Source organism: Melanaphis sacchari, unplaced genomic scaffold, assembly GCF_002803265.2.
Source record: "Melanaphis sacchari strain LSU unplaced genomic scaffold, SCAv2.0 Contig81_pilon_pilon, whole genome shotgun sequence".
NCBI classification, from domain to species: Eukaryota; Metazoa; Arthropoda; class Insecta; order Hemiptera; family Aphididae; genus Melanaphis; species Melanaphis sacchari.
In genome coordinates, this window is record NW_020271579.1 from 301289 (window position 1) to 320335 (window position 19047).

The 19047-nt window shown below is 25.3% G+C and overlaps 3 protein-coding genes across 3 annotated transcripts; 1 reads left to right on the top strand and 2 right to left on the bottom strand.

Moving 5' to 3' along the window:
* Positions 1 to 1016: 1016 nt before the first annotated feature.
* Positions 1017 to 3859, bottom strand: LOC112602104 (ring canal kelch homolog). Its single transcript, XM_025350037.1, has 11 exons — positions 3607 to 3859; positions 3392 to 3544; positions 3078 to 3306; positions 2821 to 2996; positions 2653 to 2749; positions 2383 to 2539; positions 2181 to 2293; positions 1820 to 2119; positions 1607 to 1747; positions 1282 to 1537; positions 1017 to 1201 (listed from the first exon to the last, which is right to left on the bottom strand). The coding sequence occupies exons 1-11, from the start codon at positions 3630 to 3632 to the stop codon at positions 1017 to 1019; spliced, it is 1833 nt and encodes a 610-aa protein (XP_025205822.1). The 5' UTR covers positions 3633 to 3859.
* A 2235-nt stretch (positions 3860 to 6094) lies between these two features.
* On the top strand, positions 6095 to 7782 carry LOC112602105 (probable 39S ribosomal protein L45, mitochondrial). The gene is made up of 7 exons (XM_025350038.1): positions 6095 to 6218; positions 6302 to 6418; positions 6621 to 6833; positions 6893 to 7047; positions 7134 to 7182; positions 7245 to 7394; positions 7471 to 7782. The coding sequence occupies exons 1-7, from the start codon at positions 6177 to 6179 to the stop codon at positions 7735 to 7737; spliced, it is 993 nt and encodes a 330-aa protein (XP_025205823.1). The 5' UTR covers positions 6095 to 6176; the 3' UTR covers positions 7738 to 7782.
* A 99-nt stretch (positions 7783 to 7881) lies between these two features.
* Positions 7882 to 18919, bottom strand: LOC112602102 (regulator of G-protein signaling loco). The gene is made up of 13 exons (XM_025350033.1): positions 18070 to 18919; positions 17010 to 17564; positions 16506 to 16949; positions 14560 to 14646; positions 13919 to 14140; positions 13673 to 13834; positions 13314 to 13589; positions 11638 to 11835; positions 11343 to 11573; positions 10183 to 10266; positions 9970 to 10123; positions 8312 to 8403; positions 7882 to 8240 (listed from the first exon to the last, which is right to left on the bottom strand). Exons 1-13 carry the CDS (start codon positions 18637 to 18639, stop codon positions 7947 to 7949), a joined length of 3369 nt encoding a protein of 1122 aa, XP_025205818.1. The 5' UTR covers positions 18640 to 18919; the 3' UTR covers positions 7882 to 7946.
* Between the last annotated feature and the right edge of the window lie 128 nt (positions 18920 to 19047).

Here is a 19047-nt window from a genome sequence, read left to right on the forward strand (position 1 = left end):
CTTTACCAAACATTATTAATTTTGACGTATTAAATAAGACATCAATTGATCCAGTACTGTAACTTAAATTCGAGGGTCTGAGTCTCAAAAACTATATTTTATGAATCAAAATAATGTGCAAATGAAAAATAAATAAATAACCGTTAACAGTGATAGGCCATGGACCTTGCTAGCATTTATGATTTTTACAGCACTCAAAAAATTATCAATTCATAGATTATACCAATCTATATTATAAATTTAACATATTATATTCTATTAAAAATATATAAATACAACTCATGGGTATTAATGGATTCTTGTATGAGTTGACATCTTAGTTTTATAAATTAATCACGAAACAAGTTGAATATCCTATTTCAGCTAAATTTAACTTTTTATCTAAATTTGTGAAGGTAAATTCATATTTAAAAAGTATCATACTTATAACAAAAATAATAGGCCATTTATAGGGAAAGAGCTTTCTAACAAGCAAACAATGTTTTTATTATATTTACTAAATACAACACAGTGGATGCTTATTTCTGCATTAATCTAAGTTTATATACTAGCTTCATACATTACTATGCATTTAAAGATGAACAAAATTATTAAGTATTTAATTTTAAAAATAAAAATAACTGAACAATTTAAAATCTTATTAATTATTGAATTTTAATGGGTTATCATAAGAAAAATAAGTTATTGTCAAGCTTCCAACAATTAAGATAATGAAAAATTGGATAGAGAGTTTGATAAGGAACTATAGACACTCTTAAATGATTATGCATAATAGTCTTATATTACCTTTAGTGTTTATTAAAAATTATTAAAGTAAAAATATTTTTGATTGTCTATTATCATATTTTATTTTAAAACACTAATAAACCTTTACACATTAATATTTATAATTTATAAATTCAATTAATTATACTAATTTGATTCTACTTTAATTAATTTAAATAACAAACAAATATTATAATAGAATGCACATTACCTAAATTAGATATTTCAACAATAATACACCTGTATACCATTTAATTATTAAAGTGTGGAGGCTTATCAATAACTACCACTCCAGCATAACTTCGGCCAATATTCATTGAGGCTGTTAACATGGACCATGTATTGGTATTGGGATTGTAAATCTCTATAGAAGCCAAATTGGAAGCTCCATCATCACCGCCCACAACATACAATAACCCGTCTAATGCAATTACTCCTATATTAGAACATATTATTAATTTAATATATTTCTCTAAAAAAGTTTTTCATAAAATAATGAAGAATTATTATACTTACCAGCATTTCTTCGACACATATGCATATCAGCAATTGAAGTCCAAACTCCAGAACTTGGTCTATAGGCCTCAACACTATTACGAACCTCAGGTCCATCATGACCACCAACAGCATACATTACACCATCTAAGACTCCTACACCAGCACCACTGCGGCGTACAGACATTTCTGCAACTGGTGTCCATGTATCAGTACTAGGATGATAACATTCAACAGATTTTAAACACTGTCTTGATAATCCATCATAACCTCCTACCTATACAGTTAATAAATTTAAAACAAATGTATTACATATTTTGAAATAATAAATAAAATATTATTTTACCGCATATAAAAGATTATTGAGTACTCCAACACCAACACTACTTCTCCTAGTAGACATATTAGATACCATTCGCCATTCTTGAGTACTGCAGTCAAAAACTTCTGCACTATTTAAACCACTAGTACCATCAAAACCACCAACCTAGAATTTTTATTATATAATTTATAATTCATGATCATGACATAAAATAAAATATATTTAAGTATAACATACGGCATAGATGCAATTATCTAATACAGCTACTCCTAAAGTTCCTCGTCTAGCTAACATGGCAACTGTTGGTACCCAACAAGGTGATGGTGATGACAAATCAAGCATATCAACTGTACGAACCCTTAATGAACCATTAAAACCACCCACAGCAAATACACGACGATCTTTTAACACAGCTAAACCAGCTCTACAACGGCGTGTACTCATTTCTGGTCCAGATTGCCATCGATTGGTTCCTGGATCATACCATTCTACACTACGAATTGCTTTAGGTGCTTGTCCACCAACCACAAGTATTACCTGTAAAGTATAAATGGGTATACTAATTTTTTAACAAGATAAATCATTAGAAAAAAATTACTTTAGGTAATCCAACAGGTTGTCTTGGTTTTGTACGAATAGTTTTTGGAATAGTACCTGGCTGTTCAGACTTAAGTAAATGAAAATTTAATGCTTCAATTATATAGTCTTTACCTAGAAATAGTAGAAGAATAATAAATTATAATTTAAATTAAAATAAAGACCTTTTTGATTGAAAAATCAAATAAAAAAAAAAAACATACATTCAAGGCTATTTTTAAGAAGAGGTTCCTCCTCTACTCTCTTAAGTAAATATTCTTTTGATGCTAATGGTAAACGAACATGTTCCATTAATTTAGGCAAAATATCTTTTCTACAACTTGATTCATAATTTACCCAACAAATTACACTTTCAAATACCTAAAAAATATTAAGAGCTAAATAATAGTTATTATTTTAAATTAATTAACTACTAATTTTTATCTCATATATTATATTTAAATGTAACAATTTCCTAGTGGCTAGTAACTTACTTTTTCTTCAGATGGAACAGTAAGTTCATCACTGGAAATCAACTTAACTACTTGTTCAGATGATAAGGATAGGAACTCGTCACCTTCAACCACTTCTCTAATAATAAAAATACAACAAAAATAAATATAATTTCCATATAAAAATATACAATAACTAATATTTCATACGAAAAGTGTTGTTGAATATATGATTCAGAACTTGACAATAGTTCCATACAGCCATGTAAATCAGCAAATGCCTTGATACCAAGACAATTTGTAGGGTGCAGTTGTGATTGTAAAAAATCACAACACGCATCTTGTACATCATGCAACTGTAAGAGATTTGCAGCTGGTAACAAAACCTTAAAACAAAATGATAAGTCAAAAATAGTAAATTTAAATTACTTTTAAATTGTTTAAAAACAATTTAAAATGATTTATACCTGTACATTTTCTTCACTGACCATTATTTGGGCAGTATAAATGAAATCTACTAGAAGTTTTAATGCAGTAGAATCCAATTCTCTTATAATTACATGATCCTTATTACTCTCTTCAAAACTTGTGAACATGGCATGGAAATAAGGACTAGCAGATGCTAAAACCACTTTGTGTCCAAATACTATTGTACTATCATCTGTTTCTAATTTAATATCACAAAAAATCTCATCTCTAAAACAAAATTGTAATACTTTAATACTACCAAACATTTATCTAGAGACTTAAAGTTGAAATTTCTCATAATAATACAACAAACCTGCGTAAAGATTGTAAAACTTCAAATGCACGAACTGTGTGAGAACTATTTCTGTAAGGCGTTCGTTCCCGTCTCCCTGACCTTGGTACTTGTTTTTGAGAACTCTCGTCTAATGAATTCTGACTGGCATATCGTAATAATAAACCTGTTCCTCTGAAAATAATATAATACTAATAAATAAGAATAAATAGCATAAATTATATCAAAAAACTTACCCTGTTGAAACGCTATCACCTTCCATATTATAAAACACAATGAGAATTTTAATCTAAAAAAGGTTTAACTTAATAACACATAGCTACAGTAAGCTAGAATACCAAAGGTCATATCATCATAATTAACTCAAAAATGTATTATTTTAGAGAAATGGTATACTAAATTCATCAATAGGCAATTGATGAATTAAACTCTTATTGATGTAACAACTATATAAAATAAAATAAACGAAATAACAAATAACAATAAACATTAAGCAAGTATTTTAATTAAATAAATAATAAATAATTATTGTAAATTAAGATATCAGCTACCAGAAGACAGTAGTTATTACTTATTCGAATTTACCTTATCAATGTTAACTGATAAGAATATCAAAAATTATTGATCGATAATGGTAAGCAATTACAACTATAAATAATTATTAATTTCAATTTTAAAATTTAAATTAAATCAAAATCAACATGATATACTGGTATATTATTATGTAAATATAATAAAATATTTTAATGCGATGTTAATTAAATAAAACCTCGGAGAGAATTTACAAAATTATCGATAATATAAATTATAATTATTAATTAGTATTCGGTTTAACATTTTTGAATAAAAGTGTAAACATAATATGTAGATAAGTACCGACCCTGTATGATTGCGTCCCTGCGACCTGACTATTGGCGTTGGTTTGATTATTAATATTATGTTAACAGACTATTATAATGTGTCATTTAGCAACTAAATAGATTACTGGACCATACGTCCATACATCGCATACAATAGGTACCTATGCACAATGCACATTACCTATGTTTAAAATTCTTAAAAATATATTGTGTGCTTAAGTACTCTTTTAATAAATTTAATTTCTTAAAGGTAATATCTTATAGGTAAGCTATATCAGGTTATAGCTTCTTCCAGGTATATATCAATGTCTTTCTTACGTGAAAGTAAAAGTAAGCTTTCTAAACGATTTTGCTGCATAGTGGAGCGTAAACGAGTTTTTATGAGCTTAAGCTTTGAGAATGATCGTTCACTTGAGACAGATGTGGCCGAAATGGTACATAAATATGTACTTATAAGCAACAAACAAATTAGGGAATGCTGCACATAACCCGTATGTCCCGTATGAGCTAATTAGTTTTAAAATTTGTATTGATGTTAGATTTTTTTCAGCAATTTTTGTTAATGTATATCATTACTTCTAATATATTAAGCGTATATGATCAATTGTAATACCCACCCACCTAAAATTTGGAGGAGCGGTCGCTCCTCTAGACCCCCTTCACCACGCCACTGGTTGAATATCATTCGAGTGACGTAAAAAAAACGAGAACCTACATTAGTAGCTTTTAATAAGTACTCTTATATACTCTATAAATTGTAAATCATAATCAAAAACGATAAGACGATAATATCTAAGACATGCAGGTTTCGCTCTAATGTAGTGTGGTCTGTCGCTCAACTTTTTTAAATTCTATGTAAATATAACTATTAATATGATTTTCGAAAATTTTACGACAAGAGGCCCCGAAAACCCGTTTAAAAAAAAAAAAAAACACGTTTCATGCAATATCTAGGTGAAGAAATAAGTTTTGATTTTCGAAATTTTATATCCACCTTAAAATGTGACGCCAAAAAGCTATGAGCACAAATAAAAAAGGAAAAAAGCAATTTTTTAAATTGCATTTATTTCAATTCAATTATGTATAGGAAAACAATTCTAAGTGGAAACAATTTATCAGACTATATCACTAAGTATATTTCATAATATATTTTTTTTAATATAACTATTGGAGTTATTATTATAATAGGATGATATAATTTTTCCGAAAATATTGAATTTTTTAAATTATTAGTATTATTTGATTATTAAAATGATATATATTTATACCATATTACATTTTAATCACATAAAATGTAATTACATATTTCTGTAATATTTCTGTAAATACTATAAAATAGTAAAAATAGATTCATAGTACATATAAATAGATAATATTTCAAAATAAATCAAAAATTTAATAGCGTGTTATTGTTATTATGTTTTTGTACCTACCGGCTACCGTCTTGAGTTAATTAATTAGGTATCTAAAAGTAGGCATGGACGACATTTTGAATAAGTTTCTCCCAGAATAAAATTTTCTAGGGAAAATATAAAAAATTGTTCACAAGTAATATAAATCGGACAATGTATAAAATAAATCTTGTAAGTATACGTTTTTAGGTTGATGGTTCCTAGTTTCCTACAATCCTACTCCTGTTGTTCCTATATAATAATATTTATAAATGTTTTATTTCACGTTATAAAACACGGTTTAAGATCTTAATTCGTATTGTAACCACGGTATTAGATAAAATCTATCTACGACCGTGCCTCAAACCAAGCTGTATGATAAATTGATAACCACAAAAGTGATAATGAATACTGAATAATAATTTTTTAACTTTTTATAATAGTGAAATCAAAATTTGAATTTTGTTGTCGTGATCGTTATTCGTTAATAATAAAATTAATTTGTATTTTTAAATTATAAATTGATACTTTTTTTTTTATACAGTAAAAATCACAATGTTCAGGAGCGTTCATATAGTTTATACTGGATTTAACAAGGTTAAAACTATTTTATTAAATGTTCTATTACTGCTGTAATTAAATTTATTAAGATTTTATATATTATAAATAAAACATTTTAGTTCCAGCATTTGAACTGTAATGTACAAAATGTGTTAACTATTGGTTGTGTGGGTCAAACGCGATGTAGAAGTAACAAACATTACAAGCCAGAGTTCAAAAAGTTGAGGAGCCAAAAAGTAACTAAACTCATGTGTAAATAACATTTTAGATTTAAAACTTATCTAATATCTTACTAGTACGTTTGATACAAATAATAATAATAACTTTTTCCTGTAATAATTTACATTTCTCTTGATATTTTTTCAATAACAAGTTATATAATATGTTCCACGTAGCTGCATTAAAAATAATAAATTAAATCAAAATATTGTTTTTTAGGTTTTAAAAGTAGATTTACCTGATTATGAAAAAGATAAAATGGATTATGAAGATAACAGCCCAGAAAAGTTACGTACTAGATACAAAGAAAAAGGCATACAGCCCACAAGATCGTGGATTGAACGTAGTACATTTATTAACAATACCGGTTCAATCATTGAACCTTATGTTCCACCAGAAGGGGATGGAAAAATTTCACCAATTAGTTCAGCTGTTAAGTTACTATTGCTTTCATTTTAACACTGTAATAATATATTTATTATTTAATGCAGGGAGCTAAACAAAAACTTGAATTATTAAAAAGAAAAAAAGAAACTTGGCAAGCCATTCGTAAAATAAGACAGAATGAAGAAGAATTTGAATTATATCCTGAATTTATAACAAAAGCACAAGATATTTATCTTAAAGCTCATACAACTATGGTCAAGTGTGTATCACTTTTATCAATAATCATTATATAATTAGTAAAATGAAAATCTTCAATTAAATTTAAATGTTTTCAATATTTTTTAGTAAAGACAAAAAAAATCTTCTTCAATATGTCACAGAAAAAGCATATGTGGTAAGTAAAAAATAAAAAAAAAATTGTAGTTTTCAAACTTAAGATTTTTTTTTGCATTAAAGGAAATGTTACACAATATAGAAAGTAAGACATTACGTTGGTCATTCATAAAATCAATTGAACCACCTCGTGTAGTTCATGCAAGAGTAACTGATATCATAACTCAAGACAATTTATTTGCTCAGTTAACTGTACGTTTTCACACAAAACAGGTATATATTTAAAAATTTAATTATTCAAGTGTATTACTTACTATCCAATTAGCTTATAATACTTCTTTTTTTATAGACATTATCAGTTTTTGACCGTTTTGGACGTTTAATTTTTGGTAGTGATGTGATTGCCAAAGATGTCTTAGAATATGTTGTATTTGAAAAGCACATTGTAAATCAATATGGAATGTGGCGGATTCATGGAAAAATAATCCCAGATTGGATGCCCCCCAAAGAACCAGCTTTAATAACAAATTTATTAAATGTTGAAGAAGAAACAGTAACTGCTATAGAAGCTCAGCCAGACGAAGCAAAATCTAAAATTGTACTTCCAGATGCATAGTGAATAATAATTGATAAGCATCAAATGTAATAATAAAGCATAAATAAAAATATAGATACTTATTATTTAAAATTTTTTATACATAACCATTTAGTAAAAATATAAAAATATTTAATATACATAATATAAATACCCACTCCACAATAATACTGAATGTAAAAAAAAAAAAATACATTTAATAATACTCTTAATATGTACGTAAAATACATTTAAACAAAACTACTTGTTGGTTGATCTATGTATACAGGTTTTTTAATTTTAGAGTCAACTTTTTTTTTGATTTGAAGATCATTAGTTAGATTCTTAGGTTTAGGTGGTAAAGGAGGTGGAAGATGTCTTATAAACTTGGTGCGATCATCAACTATTGGATTTGGCCTTTTAAATTCACCATCATTCAGAGATTTATAAAAACGAGTTGAATCCCTATTTCCACCATTACGTTCTGTCAACCTGATTGATTTATGATGTTTTTTGTTAGTATCTGTGGTATTATTTTCTTTGTTCTAAACATAAAAGAAAAAAAATTATTATACATGTTTCAAAAACAAACCATATTTAATCAAAATGTAAATACCTTTAAAAAGTCTGGCATTTCAAAGTTGATCTCTGTACCTCGTTGGTCTTCTAATCTACTTCTTTGAGCTCGCTTTAAGCCTTCATACAATGCTAGAAATTAATAACTTAATAGTAAATATCATTCAAAATATATTAATAAAAATACATCTAAGATTATCATCTTTGTTTTATTAAACTAAATTAACATTGACTTTTTTTTTTTTATTAATTTTAAAATAACATTCATGAAATATTGTAGTCTTAAAATTGTATGGTGACAGAAGTTTTGTAATTTTAATATTGAAATTGTAGATTAAGTTATCATAAAATGAGCAAATAAGACCAGACTATAACTTTTTATTATTACACTTTATATATAATCTGTGCTCTAGGATACAATAAGAATATTTGTTACAGAATAAAGAATATGAAGGAAGAAGTCACTAATTGATGATATTACTTGTCAATTATTTATTTATTATTATTTTTAATTAATTATCAAATCTCTGCACCATTTTCTAAGGGGATCAGCAGGTATAAGGGGATATTGATGTGAGTAGTCAGGCTTGGTATCTTTTGAAGTAATGGATAGTTTTAATTTTTAAATCCGTATAGAGAGATAGATTAGTAATGTAATATGGGGCATTAGTTAAGATTTGTAGGCTTTTACTTTGTACAGTTAGGATTTTATTTAGATTCGAATTGTTTGAGTTATCCCAGAGTAGGAGGCCATATGTCCACACAAATTAAATTAAAAATTAATATATTAGAAGTTTTATCTTTAGTTTGGAGTGGTGATTGGAGATTAGTCATTTGAGTATTCGGAGGCGTGCGTTTAAAGAGAGTTATTTTGCTTTAATGTGGGAAGCCAAGTGAGGCGGCGATCGATAATTAGGCCGAGATATTTTATAATCTGAGATTGAGGGATTTGTGTGCCATAAAGGTTTACATCTGGACATTGGGTTTGTCTAAGGATGAAACTTGTGTGGACTGATTTAGTTTTATTGACTTTAAATCTCCATTTTTTATACCATTCTTTCATTAATGAAAAGTGATTTTAGAGGTTATAGGAAGCTATGAAAGGGTCAGCAAGACAATAACTTATAACTTATTCTCTTCAGTATTGTTGATTAATATCATGTTTCTTTAACCATTTTTTGAAGATATTAGTATCAAAAAGGACAACAGTAAAAACTACTCAATGAAAAAAATTACAATACTAGTGATTAATGGTAATCATATACAATTAAATCAATAAATTAACAATACCATAATCCATATTGAATATTTTATAAGTTCAAACATTGAAACTAATACATATATATTCTAAAAAAGTGTGGTATTATAATAATTGGTTCATAAGAATGACTAGTATGATAATTAGATGGAAATTATTAATTAATATTCATAGTCAATGTTTAATGAATTTCTTAATGAACTAAAATATTAAAAAAAAAAACTAATTTTAAGCTTGTAGTATATAATTTAGTAATTACAGTAGTTATTTTGGTAATAGAAAATTCAAAATAATATAGCTACAGAATACCACACTATAAAATTGTCGTGATCACACATAACACTATTAATGTTTTGAAAATAAGTAATAAAATTTAATCAATCTTAAAATAGAAATTTCTCTTAACAATACATTATGATTATTCAACTAATAATAATTACCATCACTTTCAGATTGTTTGTCATTTTGTATTTTTGTAATTGGTTTTAATTTAGCAATAAGTGGTGGAAGTTTACTCAGGGTTTGTTTTTTTTCAGTACTATTAATTTGTTGATCATGTGTTGCAAATTGTGATTTACACATCTTCTTTATTTTCTAAAAAAATAAATTATTATATAATTTAGCAAAATTAATTATAAACATAATATTCTTACTCTTTGTTTCTCATGAAATATTGAATCTCTTCTTAAAAATCTACTAATCAAACTAGAAGATTGTTCTGATCCCCATTCTTCAGACTAAAATAAATAAAAGTAAACAGTTAATAATTGCTTGTGTTAATCTATTTATTCACAAAACAATAATATAGACAATATTGTAATTTTTAAATAACTCAATTTGTTTTTATCTATTAGCTTTATATTAATCTTTTATGTATTTATATACAAAAAACAGGTTGATATGTTAGATTAGAGATAATACTAACACATAGTATACACATTTTTTACATGATTTATTAAATTTAGTTATTCAGCCAAGTTGCATTAAGAAACAGAATGAGGTTTTCCATTATATTGTGTTTAAATTTATTATTATCATCAATTATTATAATAAAAATACTTGGTAATAATAAATATTTGTAAGTATTTATATTGTAAACATTATAAATTGACAATTAATTTTAGGTATAATATTAAGATTACATTTCTATAAATAAATTAAATATTCAAATTTCATATTATACTATAATAAAATCTGAAATTTTTAAATTAATAATATAAATTCTTAAATAAAAAAAAAAAAATAAAAAAAAGATTATTTAGTTTATTTAGTTATTAATGAAGGACGATACATTATTTTAATTACATTTTAATTTAAAATGATAGTATTTGGTACCTTATTCCAAATAATCAGAAAGAGACATACTTAAGAGAATATCAACACATTGTTAGTTTTTTTTCTCTGACTAATATGTAGCAAAGTAAATTTACATTCAGCAGAACCAACCAACCTTGTGATGTTAGCTTTAATATTAGAGTAAATTATAATCTAAATTTAAAATTAAGGTTTATAGAATTATATGTGTTTTTTTTTTTTTAATGAATTTAAATTTTAAAACAAGATCTGTTCATATTCGCTCATAATTTGAAAAAAAAAATAAATATCATAATAGATGTTAAACTAAAATAATGTTAACTAGACAAGGTTGGTTTTGCTGAATACAAATTGTTAGATTACATAAGCGTCAAATTAAATAAAACATATAATGTGTTTATATTCTCTTAAAAATAAAGATTTGGAATACTAAAGTTTATTTTTCTGGATTAAGTATTTTATAATTAAATATTAATATATTTAACACATATTTACTTACTTTTATAGATCCTTGATCTGATGGAAGCTTATTTAATTCTGGATTTTTATTTTGCAATAAGTCTTCAAATACTTGATTAGTTAAATCATCCAAATTATCTGGATCTTGTCCATTTCTAAGCGTAATATTTTGAGCAAATGATGTCGTATTACTGCGTGTTAAAACTTGAATTCGGCGACTTTCTACTAGTGAAACATCCGTATCTGGATCAATAACTTCATTTTCACTTATCTAAAATAACAAATTGTTATAAGTTAAAATTTTAAATAAATTTAAAAATGCTTATAATACTTACAGAGCACAGTGTAACCAATTCAGTTTTATAGCCATATGAGGACAATATGGGACCTATCTCTTGTCCAATTGTTGAATCTATTTTACAATCAACATTTATAGTTTTTCTGTCAGGAAGATCTAATCTAAACCATATTCTAGGTTCAACTTTAACATCTAAACCATCCATAATACATGAACTTCCATTTAAATCAATTACCTATAAAATAAGAATATTATATTATTATATTTACAGATACTATTTTTCAATAAACTATATTTGCAATTAAAATTTAAACTTAAAAAAAAGTCAATTTAATGTTGTAACCAATACATAAATTGCTACAAGTTCTAATAATTATATTAAATTATGTTGCTCATTGAATTAAAGATTTTTTTAAATTTATTATTTTAAAAATATATACAAATATATTTATTTTTTTAATATAAATAAGAATAGCCTACAATTAATATAATTTAATTTAAAAATAAAAATAAAAATCAATAGGTACCTAACTTTGTTTATAGTAAATAATGATAACATATGTATTTAATTTTTATCCTGGTTTTAGTTCAAAAATCAATTTCATATTATTCTTACTAAACAGTATCAGTAAACTATCCCTCATTAAAAATTTATTAAACCAGAACCAAAAAGAAAGTAAAGAAGCAGGTAATGCTCTGTCATACATTAGACACCGAGTAGGTCACTATTATGAGTGAGTTAAATTTAATAACAATGATATATCATTGTATACGAAAAATAATTCTGAACAAAGAAAGTCTGCCAGAAGGTAAATCTTATCATCAAATATATTTTGTGATATATCAGTCATTTATTTTATATTTAGTGCTTTAGTAGGTTGATTTAATTTTTACAGAAAAAATTACATTTATTTTATTATATTGTTAATATTTAATTATTATTTAATAATATGTATTTATAACACATTACCTATTACCTATATCAACTCATGTAATTTATAATTTAATAACATAGTTCTGTAAATACTTCAAAACGAATATAAATTCCTAACAATATAATATACATAAAAGTTTTAAATTCTCATGAATATTTTTAACTTATAACAAAATAATTAATATCAATACTTATACTAGCATAAGTTATTTCATTCAGATTTGAGCTTAAAATGTATTATAAAAAATAATTATCTTTATATATATTATAGACTTTATAATTTTTGTATGAACTTATGTTACATATGACTTTTGAGTAATATTTTCAAAGCTTAGATATATAAAAAAAATTTATGAATTTCAAACTATAAAATAGTTTATAATTTTTTGTAATTTTGATAAATTTTAATAAAATTATAACTTAAAATGCAAATAAAAAAAATTATGATTATGTATTTTCAATATTTTAATAAGGGTTATAAGAACAATTTATGTGGAATCATGGATTACATTTTCAAGAATTTTGATTCAGTAAATAATATTTTATAGTTAAATATTAATAGAAAATTTCTCATGCATAAAAAAAGCTCAAAATTAGTCAAAATAATTTTAAAACTATACTATGAATATAAATTAGAAAATGATAATTTAAATATTATGTGAAAATTTCAAATATCTACAGTTATACATTCTTGAATTGCAATAAAAACAAAAAAGTTTAGAAAGAAATAGTTATTATATGGTGAGTTAAGGTCAGTAATTATTTTAACTTTAACATACCTGTTCATTATTGGATTGGCTTTTAACTTTGAAGTGTTTATAAGGATAACCACGTTTATCAAATAATCTTTGAATAAGAACTTGAACAGTAATATCTGGGGTAACATGCAAAACCGTTGATGATTGGTCAGGAAGTGTCACTCGACACAAACCAGATGTTAATGGTGGCTGTACAGTTGATTGACGTCTCCATGATAATAAAGATTTTCGTCGACTTCCAGTGTTTACATGGTAGTCAATAGTGCTTGTATTAGTTGTTTCTTCAATATCACTTATCTAATAAATCAAAATAAAAAAAATTAATATACTTGAATATTGAATTCCAATAGTTGTATTACTTAACACAAAATTAATCATACCTTTTTGCTAGAACATTCCAAAGCTTTAAAAGTAGTTGTGTCTTGTTTGTTAAATGGTAAATGGTCAGTTATCTGCTCTACTAAACACATTTTATAAAGATCAGACTTTACAAAACGGGGATAACTATCAAACTTCATTAAATTGAACACTTGTTTTTGTGCCTAAAATAAATATATTTATTAATATGATTTATTGTAGGTACTTCCTTTTTATATAATAAAAATACAAAAAAAGAGCAGACATGCCTGTAAAAAGAGATTAGGATCAGCTTCTTCAATTTGTTCAATTGTAAGATTTGAAGCTTTTGAGTCCACATTGACTGGTTCAATAGCATCACATGCTAAATGTTTAGCATATATATCTCGAGCAATTGCACATCGCAACTCTCTGTCTATAGTAGAGTGATACCGTTCACACGCAGTCCAAAAGTACAAATTTTCTGCACTGAATTCTTTCTTCAAAAATTCCTTTTTTAAATAAACAAACAAATGTAAGCTTTGTAAATATTCCAAATAAATCATCTAATTAATTTTTAAGAAGAAAATAGATATTAATAAATAAATGTTATTGGGATATTAAAATATCATATTTTGCTATAAAATCTTTGAAATGTATGATATAAACAAATTATAAATTTAAAAACCATATATCACATATTGTTAAAATTATAAAGAAAAATAAAAATAAAAATTTTAATATAATCCCTACTTTTACATATTTTTTAGTCAATTACTTTTTATCAAGATTAAAAATTTGGTTTAATTTGATAAACCAAAATGTTTGGATAGTTTTTAAACCAAACTGAACTGAATATTCAAAGAAAACTAAACAATTTAAAATTTAAAATATCATTAGAATTAATAAATATGCAAATAATGTAACTTACTGCGAAGTTTTGTGAAGTTATAGGATCTTGTAAAACTCTCTCAAATGATAATGTCCAATCTTGAGCTTGACTGGTTTTTGAATTATTCTTAAATACAAAAAAAATATTAAAAATTAATATAATTTACAAAAACAAGATAGAATTATCATATTAAATTTCAATTTATGTTCTTTAAAAGCAGATATTAAAAAATATATCAGTGTTAAGTAAGTCTATTATAAACCATTTTGTATACCATTAGTTTATATTAGTAATTCTAACTTAGAAAATGTATTCATGTCTTAGGGGGGCATTTTTATTTTTGTGGAGCAATTCTTCTATTGCTTATATTATGTATATAGTTGATAACTAATAAAGTAATGTTGTATAAATGTATATAATTAAATAACCATTAATAATTTAATTTAATTTTAAAATACAAAATTTAGCATACATAATTTATTAATATGTAATATATTTATATAGTTACTAAACAGTAGGCAAATTTAAGTATGATGTATAACAATAGAACTAATTACATTTTACATCATATTAGATCCATTTTTGATAAAACAAAAAAAAAATTTTCATAATTGATGGCAATAAAAATTTTTAAAAATTTAAAATAGGACGTTCAGTAACATATTGGAAAATAATGGTTCAGATAAATACATTTAATAATATTCTAGAGTACATTTGTAATGAAAAATATTTATATTATATCAATATTTTTTAATTGTATATATAAAATCAAACTATATAATATTCAACTTTAAATTACTAAAAATATGAATATGACATAATTATTACTAATAATCTACAATGACTCATTATGAAATGATTAAATTCTAGTAAAAATTGTTACAAATTGATAACATTTAATTGGTGTGTCATCTAAGTATACATTACCACAATTCATATAAATATAACCATCAAAAATATATTAAGAATTAAATATGATACAAATTTTATAATATATACCGTGGTTTTGTTTTCAAAAGAATTTGTTCGCCTAAGAACACGCACAAAAGGACTATTGGAAAATGTAATACAACTGATTTTACGAAAAGGAAGCATGTCCTTTGTAAATAAAAAAAAAAAAATGTATTAAAAATATTTAAAGAAATACCTACTTCTTCTATGAATATAATACTTTAACACTACACTAAGCTTAATATTTTCACATACCCATAAACTCAAATAATACTATGATTTTTCAATTATGTATGACAGACACATGTCACGGATATTGACGTCATAGCATATAGTAACCTACCTATCACCACATTTAAAATTTTAATTAGAATTACACATTATGAATACTAATGAACTCAACTTAAAAACATGTAAAATGTTATGGGAATTAGAAAATCTTTATAATAATAAGTTTCATGGTTGATAAATGATTAACTATCATTTAATCCAAGTAATAAGTGTAGCATAAAATGTATGTTTACTTCATATTTTCAATGTTCAACAAAATAAGCCACATAAACTTAATTAATTAATTTTTCAAACAAAAATTAATACGCTTTAAGTAAATTAATTTTTATAATTGTAGTAAATTAATGTATTAATACTTTTTTATGTATACAAACAGAATTTTTTTTTTTTGTAACAATAATTAAAACAAAATTATTGTTGATATATTAAGATAAATTTTACAATCCATAATAATAAAATAATGTTATCACCATTTTGACATTTATGATAATATTATACAAAAATTATGAAATTAATAATAACCCAACATGTCTGTAATCTTAAATATGCTAAAATTGTATAAGCCATTAGTATATATACATGCTATACTTCAATTGCCAAGGTCATTAGCGTTTAAAATAACATAAATTATTTAACACAAAACATCAAAATACTTTTCTCTTCAAATTTAAATATCTATACTTATATAACTATTAAGTATAATAAATTATAAGTCTTACTAAATAAATAAAAGATTTACTTACATAAAATCCATCAGTTTCTGGAGTAAAATCTTCAGTTCCTTCTTTAATATTTTGTAAGCTCCCCCAAATGTTAACAATACAATCTTCATCATTAGTTTTAAAATTTTCTAAGCTTTGAGTAACAAGAGGATATCTTAAACAGTCAAATTCTGTATTTGATTTTGTTTTGACATCTGATAATAAAATTTCTTGACTTCGATAACTGCTTCCTAAACTCATTCCCTCACATGAATTATTTTCATGTTGTACACTACTCTCACTTTTTGATCTACGAGGCCCAGGCGATCTACTTAGGTTTATATAATCAGGTCCTAACTGACTGAATACCAGATCAACTGAGCTAGTACTTAATGGTGAACGACTTCTAGGTCCACGTTCAACTACAGTATCCTTAGGAGTAATTGAATCTGAACAATCAACGCAATGCGTAGCCATTTCACCAACCTTAAAAAAGCAATATTATGATTATAATTTATTCAGGCTATATAAATAAATAATAAATACTTGTTGTATGTGTAAACATTGATTCTGTACATCAACCATTAATATTCTATCTGTCTGCATACCACAGTAATCCTTATATCCAATACCTGAATCACTGTTGCTGGTTGTTGTTGTCGTGCTATCATGACTTGGATGTGGTGAATTGCCAACAACCGAAATACGATTAGCATCGTTTTTATAATACTTTTCAATAGCAACTACAACTTGATCACAGTTTGGAGGAAATTGAGCACATACACCATTGGAATCTCTGATACAAGTGATTTTAAAACTATTAGCTTGTGCACAATGGTCCTCATGTGATACTGGATCTATAGCAAACACATGACACGAGTTTGATGGCTCATCATCTATAGATGATATAGTAACAACACCAAAGTATTTGCTATTTTCATCGGAACTGGCAGCACAAAACATGACACGACTACCTGGATAAACAGCTAAAGTTACTCCAGCATTATTCTGTAGACAAAGACTGGTTTCATATCCTGTCATCAGCACAGCAGCATGAGAACGTTTTTCAGCTTTTAAACGCTTAATACAGCTTTTTACGACCTAATTTAAAATAAATTAAAACATTTTTATTATCTACAATTTTATCTAAAACAGATGTTTAATAATTAAATATAAAATATAAGTATATAAGTTGGAGTAATAAGTGTAACGGATGTCTATGTTATCTATAAGTTACATAAGTATGTTCTTTTTTTTTTTTTGTATATCGTATAAAATGGAGATAATCAAAGCTACTTTTAATGAATTAACAAATAAACATACATGCAAAATTATAAAAATTACTAATTTAATGTTAATCCAAATTATTTTTATTATTTTTTAAATATATTATTTGAAAAAACATTATTAATGAACAAATAAAAGTATAAATTATTTTATATTATTTACCTACCTATACTCAAAATTAATTTTGCTCAGTTCAATATTAGAAAATAAATTAGAAGAAATCATAAAACAAAATTATTATCATTCAAATTATGAATTATAATTAGTAAATAATACCTGAACTTAAAAAGAAATAATTAGTTGATTTAAAATTACTAACTTGTAGCCGAGACCCAGCAGGTATACATGGCATTTCAATTGAACCTAAATATCTCACGACTATTTGAAAATTATAAATTGCGACTGCCTCTTTATCATATGTTGAACAATTATTATTATTACGATTGCAAGGTTTTTGTACATGAGCAAATTCAATTCCATAATCCGTATCATCATTTCTCATTTTATTTACATTGATGGGAGTTAAGGCTGGCCTCGATTTATGTGGATATTTTGGTCGTTGTCTTCCTAATTCATTTTTAAATTCTTCATCAGAGCTATCAGAGTAATAATTCTCAGCTATTTGTAGTCGCAAAGCAGATTGACATCCACCAATTAATTGCACTACATCATCATGTAATAATTTACTGACATTATGGTTGCTTACAGCTACCAAATAATCGCCTGCTCTGAGACCAGCCTGGTCGGCAGGACTACCAGGAACAATACAACTAAGTATGCATGGCTGCTGCCCAGATATAGTAAATCCAAATCCATTTTTGCCTCTATTTACTTCAACCATACGTACACCATAGTTGGGTCGTTTCTTACGTCTTCGTACAGGATGCATTGCAAACAATTAACTTACATCCTCGAAGATTTTAACGCCCTGATTTTTACCTTAGCTCGGTTTAATGTTAACTATAACTGTCACGTCACGAACAAAACAGAACACTTTTCAATAAAAAAGATATTTGGTAGCTAATAACTTACTAAATAAATAAAATAAATCGAGATTAAATTACTTTAATTTTTTTTAGATAAAACATTAGACTATTAAAGAGGTATTCACTATTCAGTATAAACACTATAAACATTATAAACACTAGTCACTAATTACTCTAAAATAGTAGAATGGAATGTATAATATTTGATAGAAGTATAATACTTTAATGATACCCATTATATTATGCCAACCATGAACTTTTGACAAAATAAACCAAGGTTTAATTACAAAACCGTTATAGTTACCACTGCG

What these genes read in the sequence shown, in the direction of transcription:
- LOC112602102 (XM_025350033.1), bottom strand. Translation starts at nt 18,639, where the DNA reads ATGCATCCTGTACGAAGACGTAAGAAACGACCCAACTATGGTGTACGT. An exon ending in TAACTTCACAAAACTTCGCA is followed by an intron (nt 14,141 to 14,559) that starts GTAAGTTACATT and finishes TATTTAAAAAAG; the next exon opens with GAATTTTTGAAGAAAGAATT. An exon ending in TGGAATGTTCTAGCAAAAAG is followed by an intron (nt 13,590 to 13,672) that starts GTATGATTAATT and finishes TTGATTTATTAG; the next exon opens with ATAAGTGATATTGAAGAAAC.
- LOC112602104 (XM_025350037.1), bottom strand. Translation starts at nt 3,632, where the DNA reads ATGGAAGGTGATAGCGTTTCAACAGG. An exon ending in TATATTCAACAACACTTTTC is followed by an intron (nt 2,750 to 2,820) that starts GTATGAAATATT and finishes TTTTATTATTAG; the next exon opens with AGAAGTGGTTGAAGGTGACG. An exon ending in AACCTGTTGGATTACCTAAA is followed by an intron (nt 2,120 to 2,180) that starts GTAATTTTTTTC and finishes TATACTTTACAG; the next exon opens with GTAATACTTGTGGTTGGTGG.
- LOC112602105 (XM_025350038.1), top strand. Translation starts at nt 6,177, where the DNA reads ATGTTCAGGAGCGTTCATATAGTTTATACTGGATTTAACAAG. An exon ending in GCTCATACAACTATGGTCAA is followed by an intron (nt 7,048 to 7,133) that starts GTGTGTATCACT and finishes AATATTTTTTAG; the next exon opens with TAAAGACAAAAAAAATCTTC. An exon ending in TACGTTTTCACACAAAACAG is followed by an intron (nt 7,395 to 7,470) that starts GTATATATTTAA and finishes CTTTTTTTATAG; the next exon opens with ACATTATCAGTTTTTGACCG.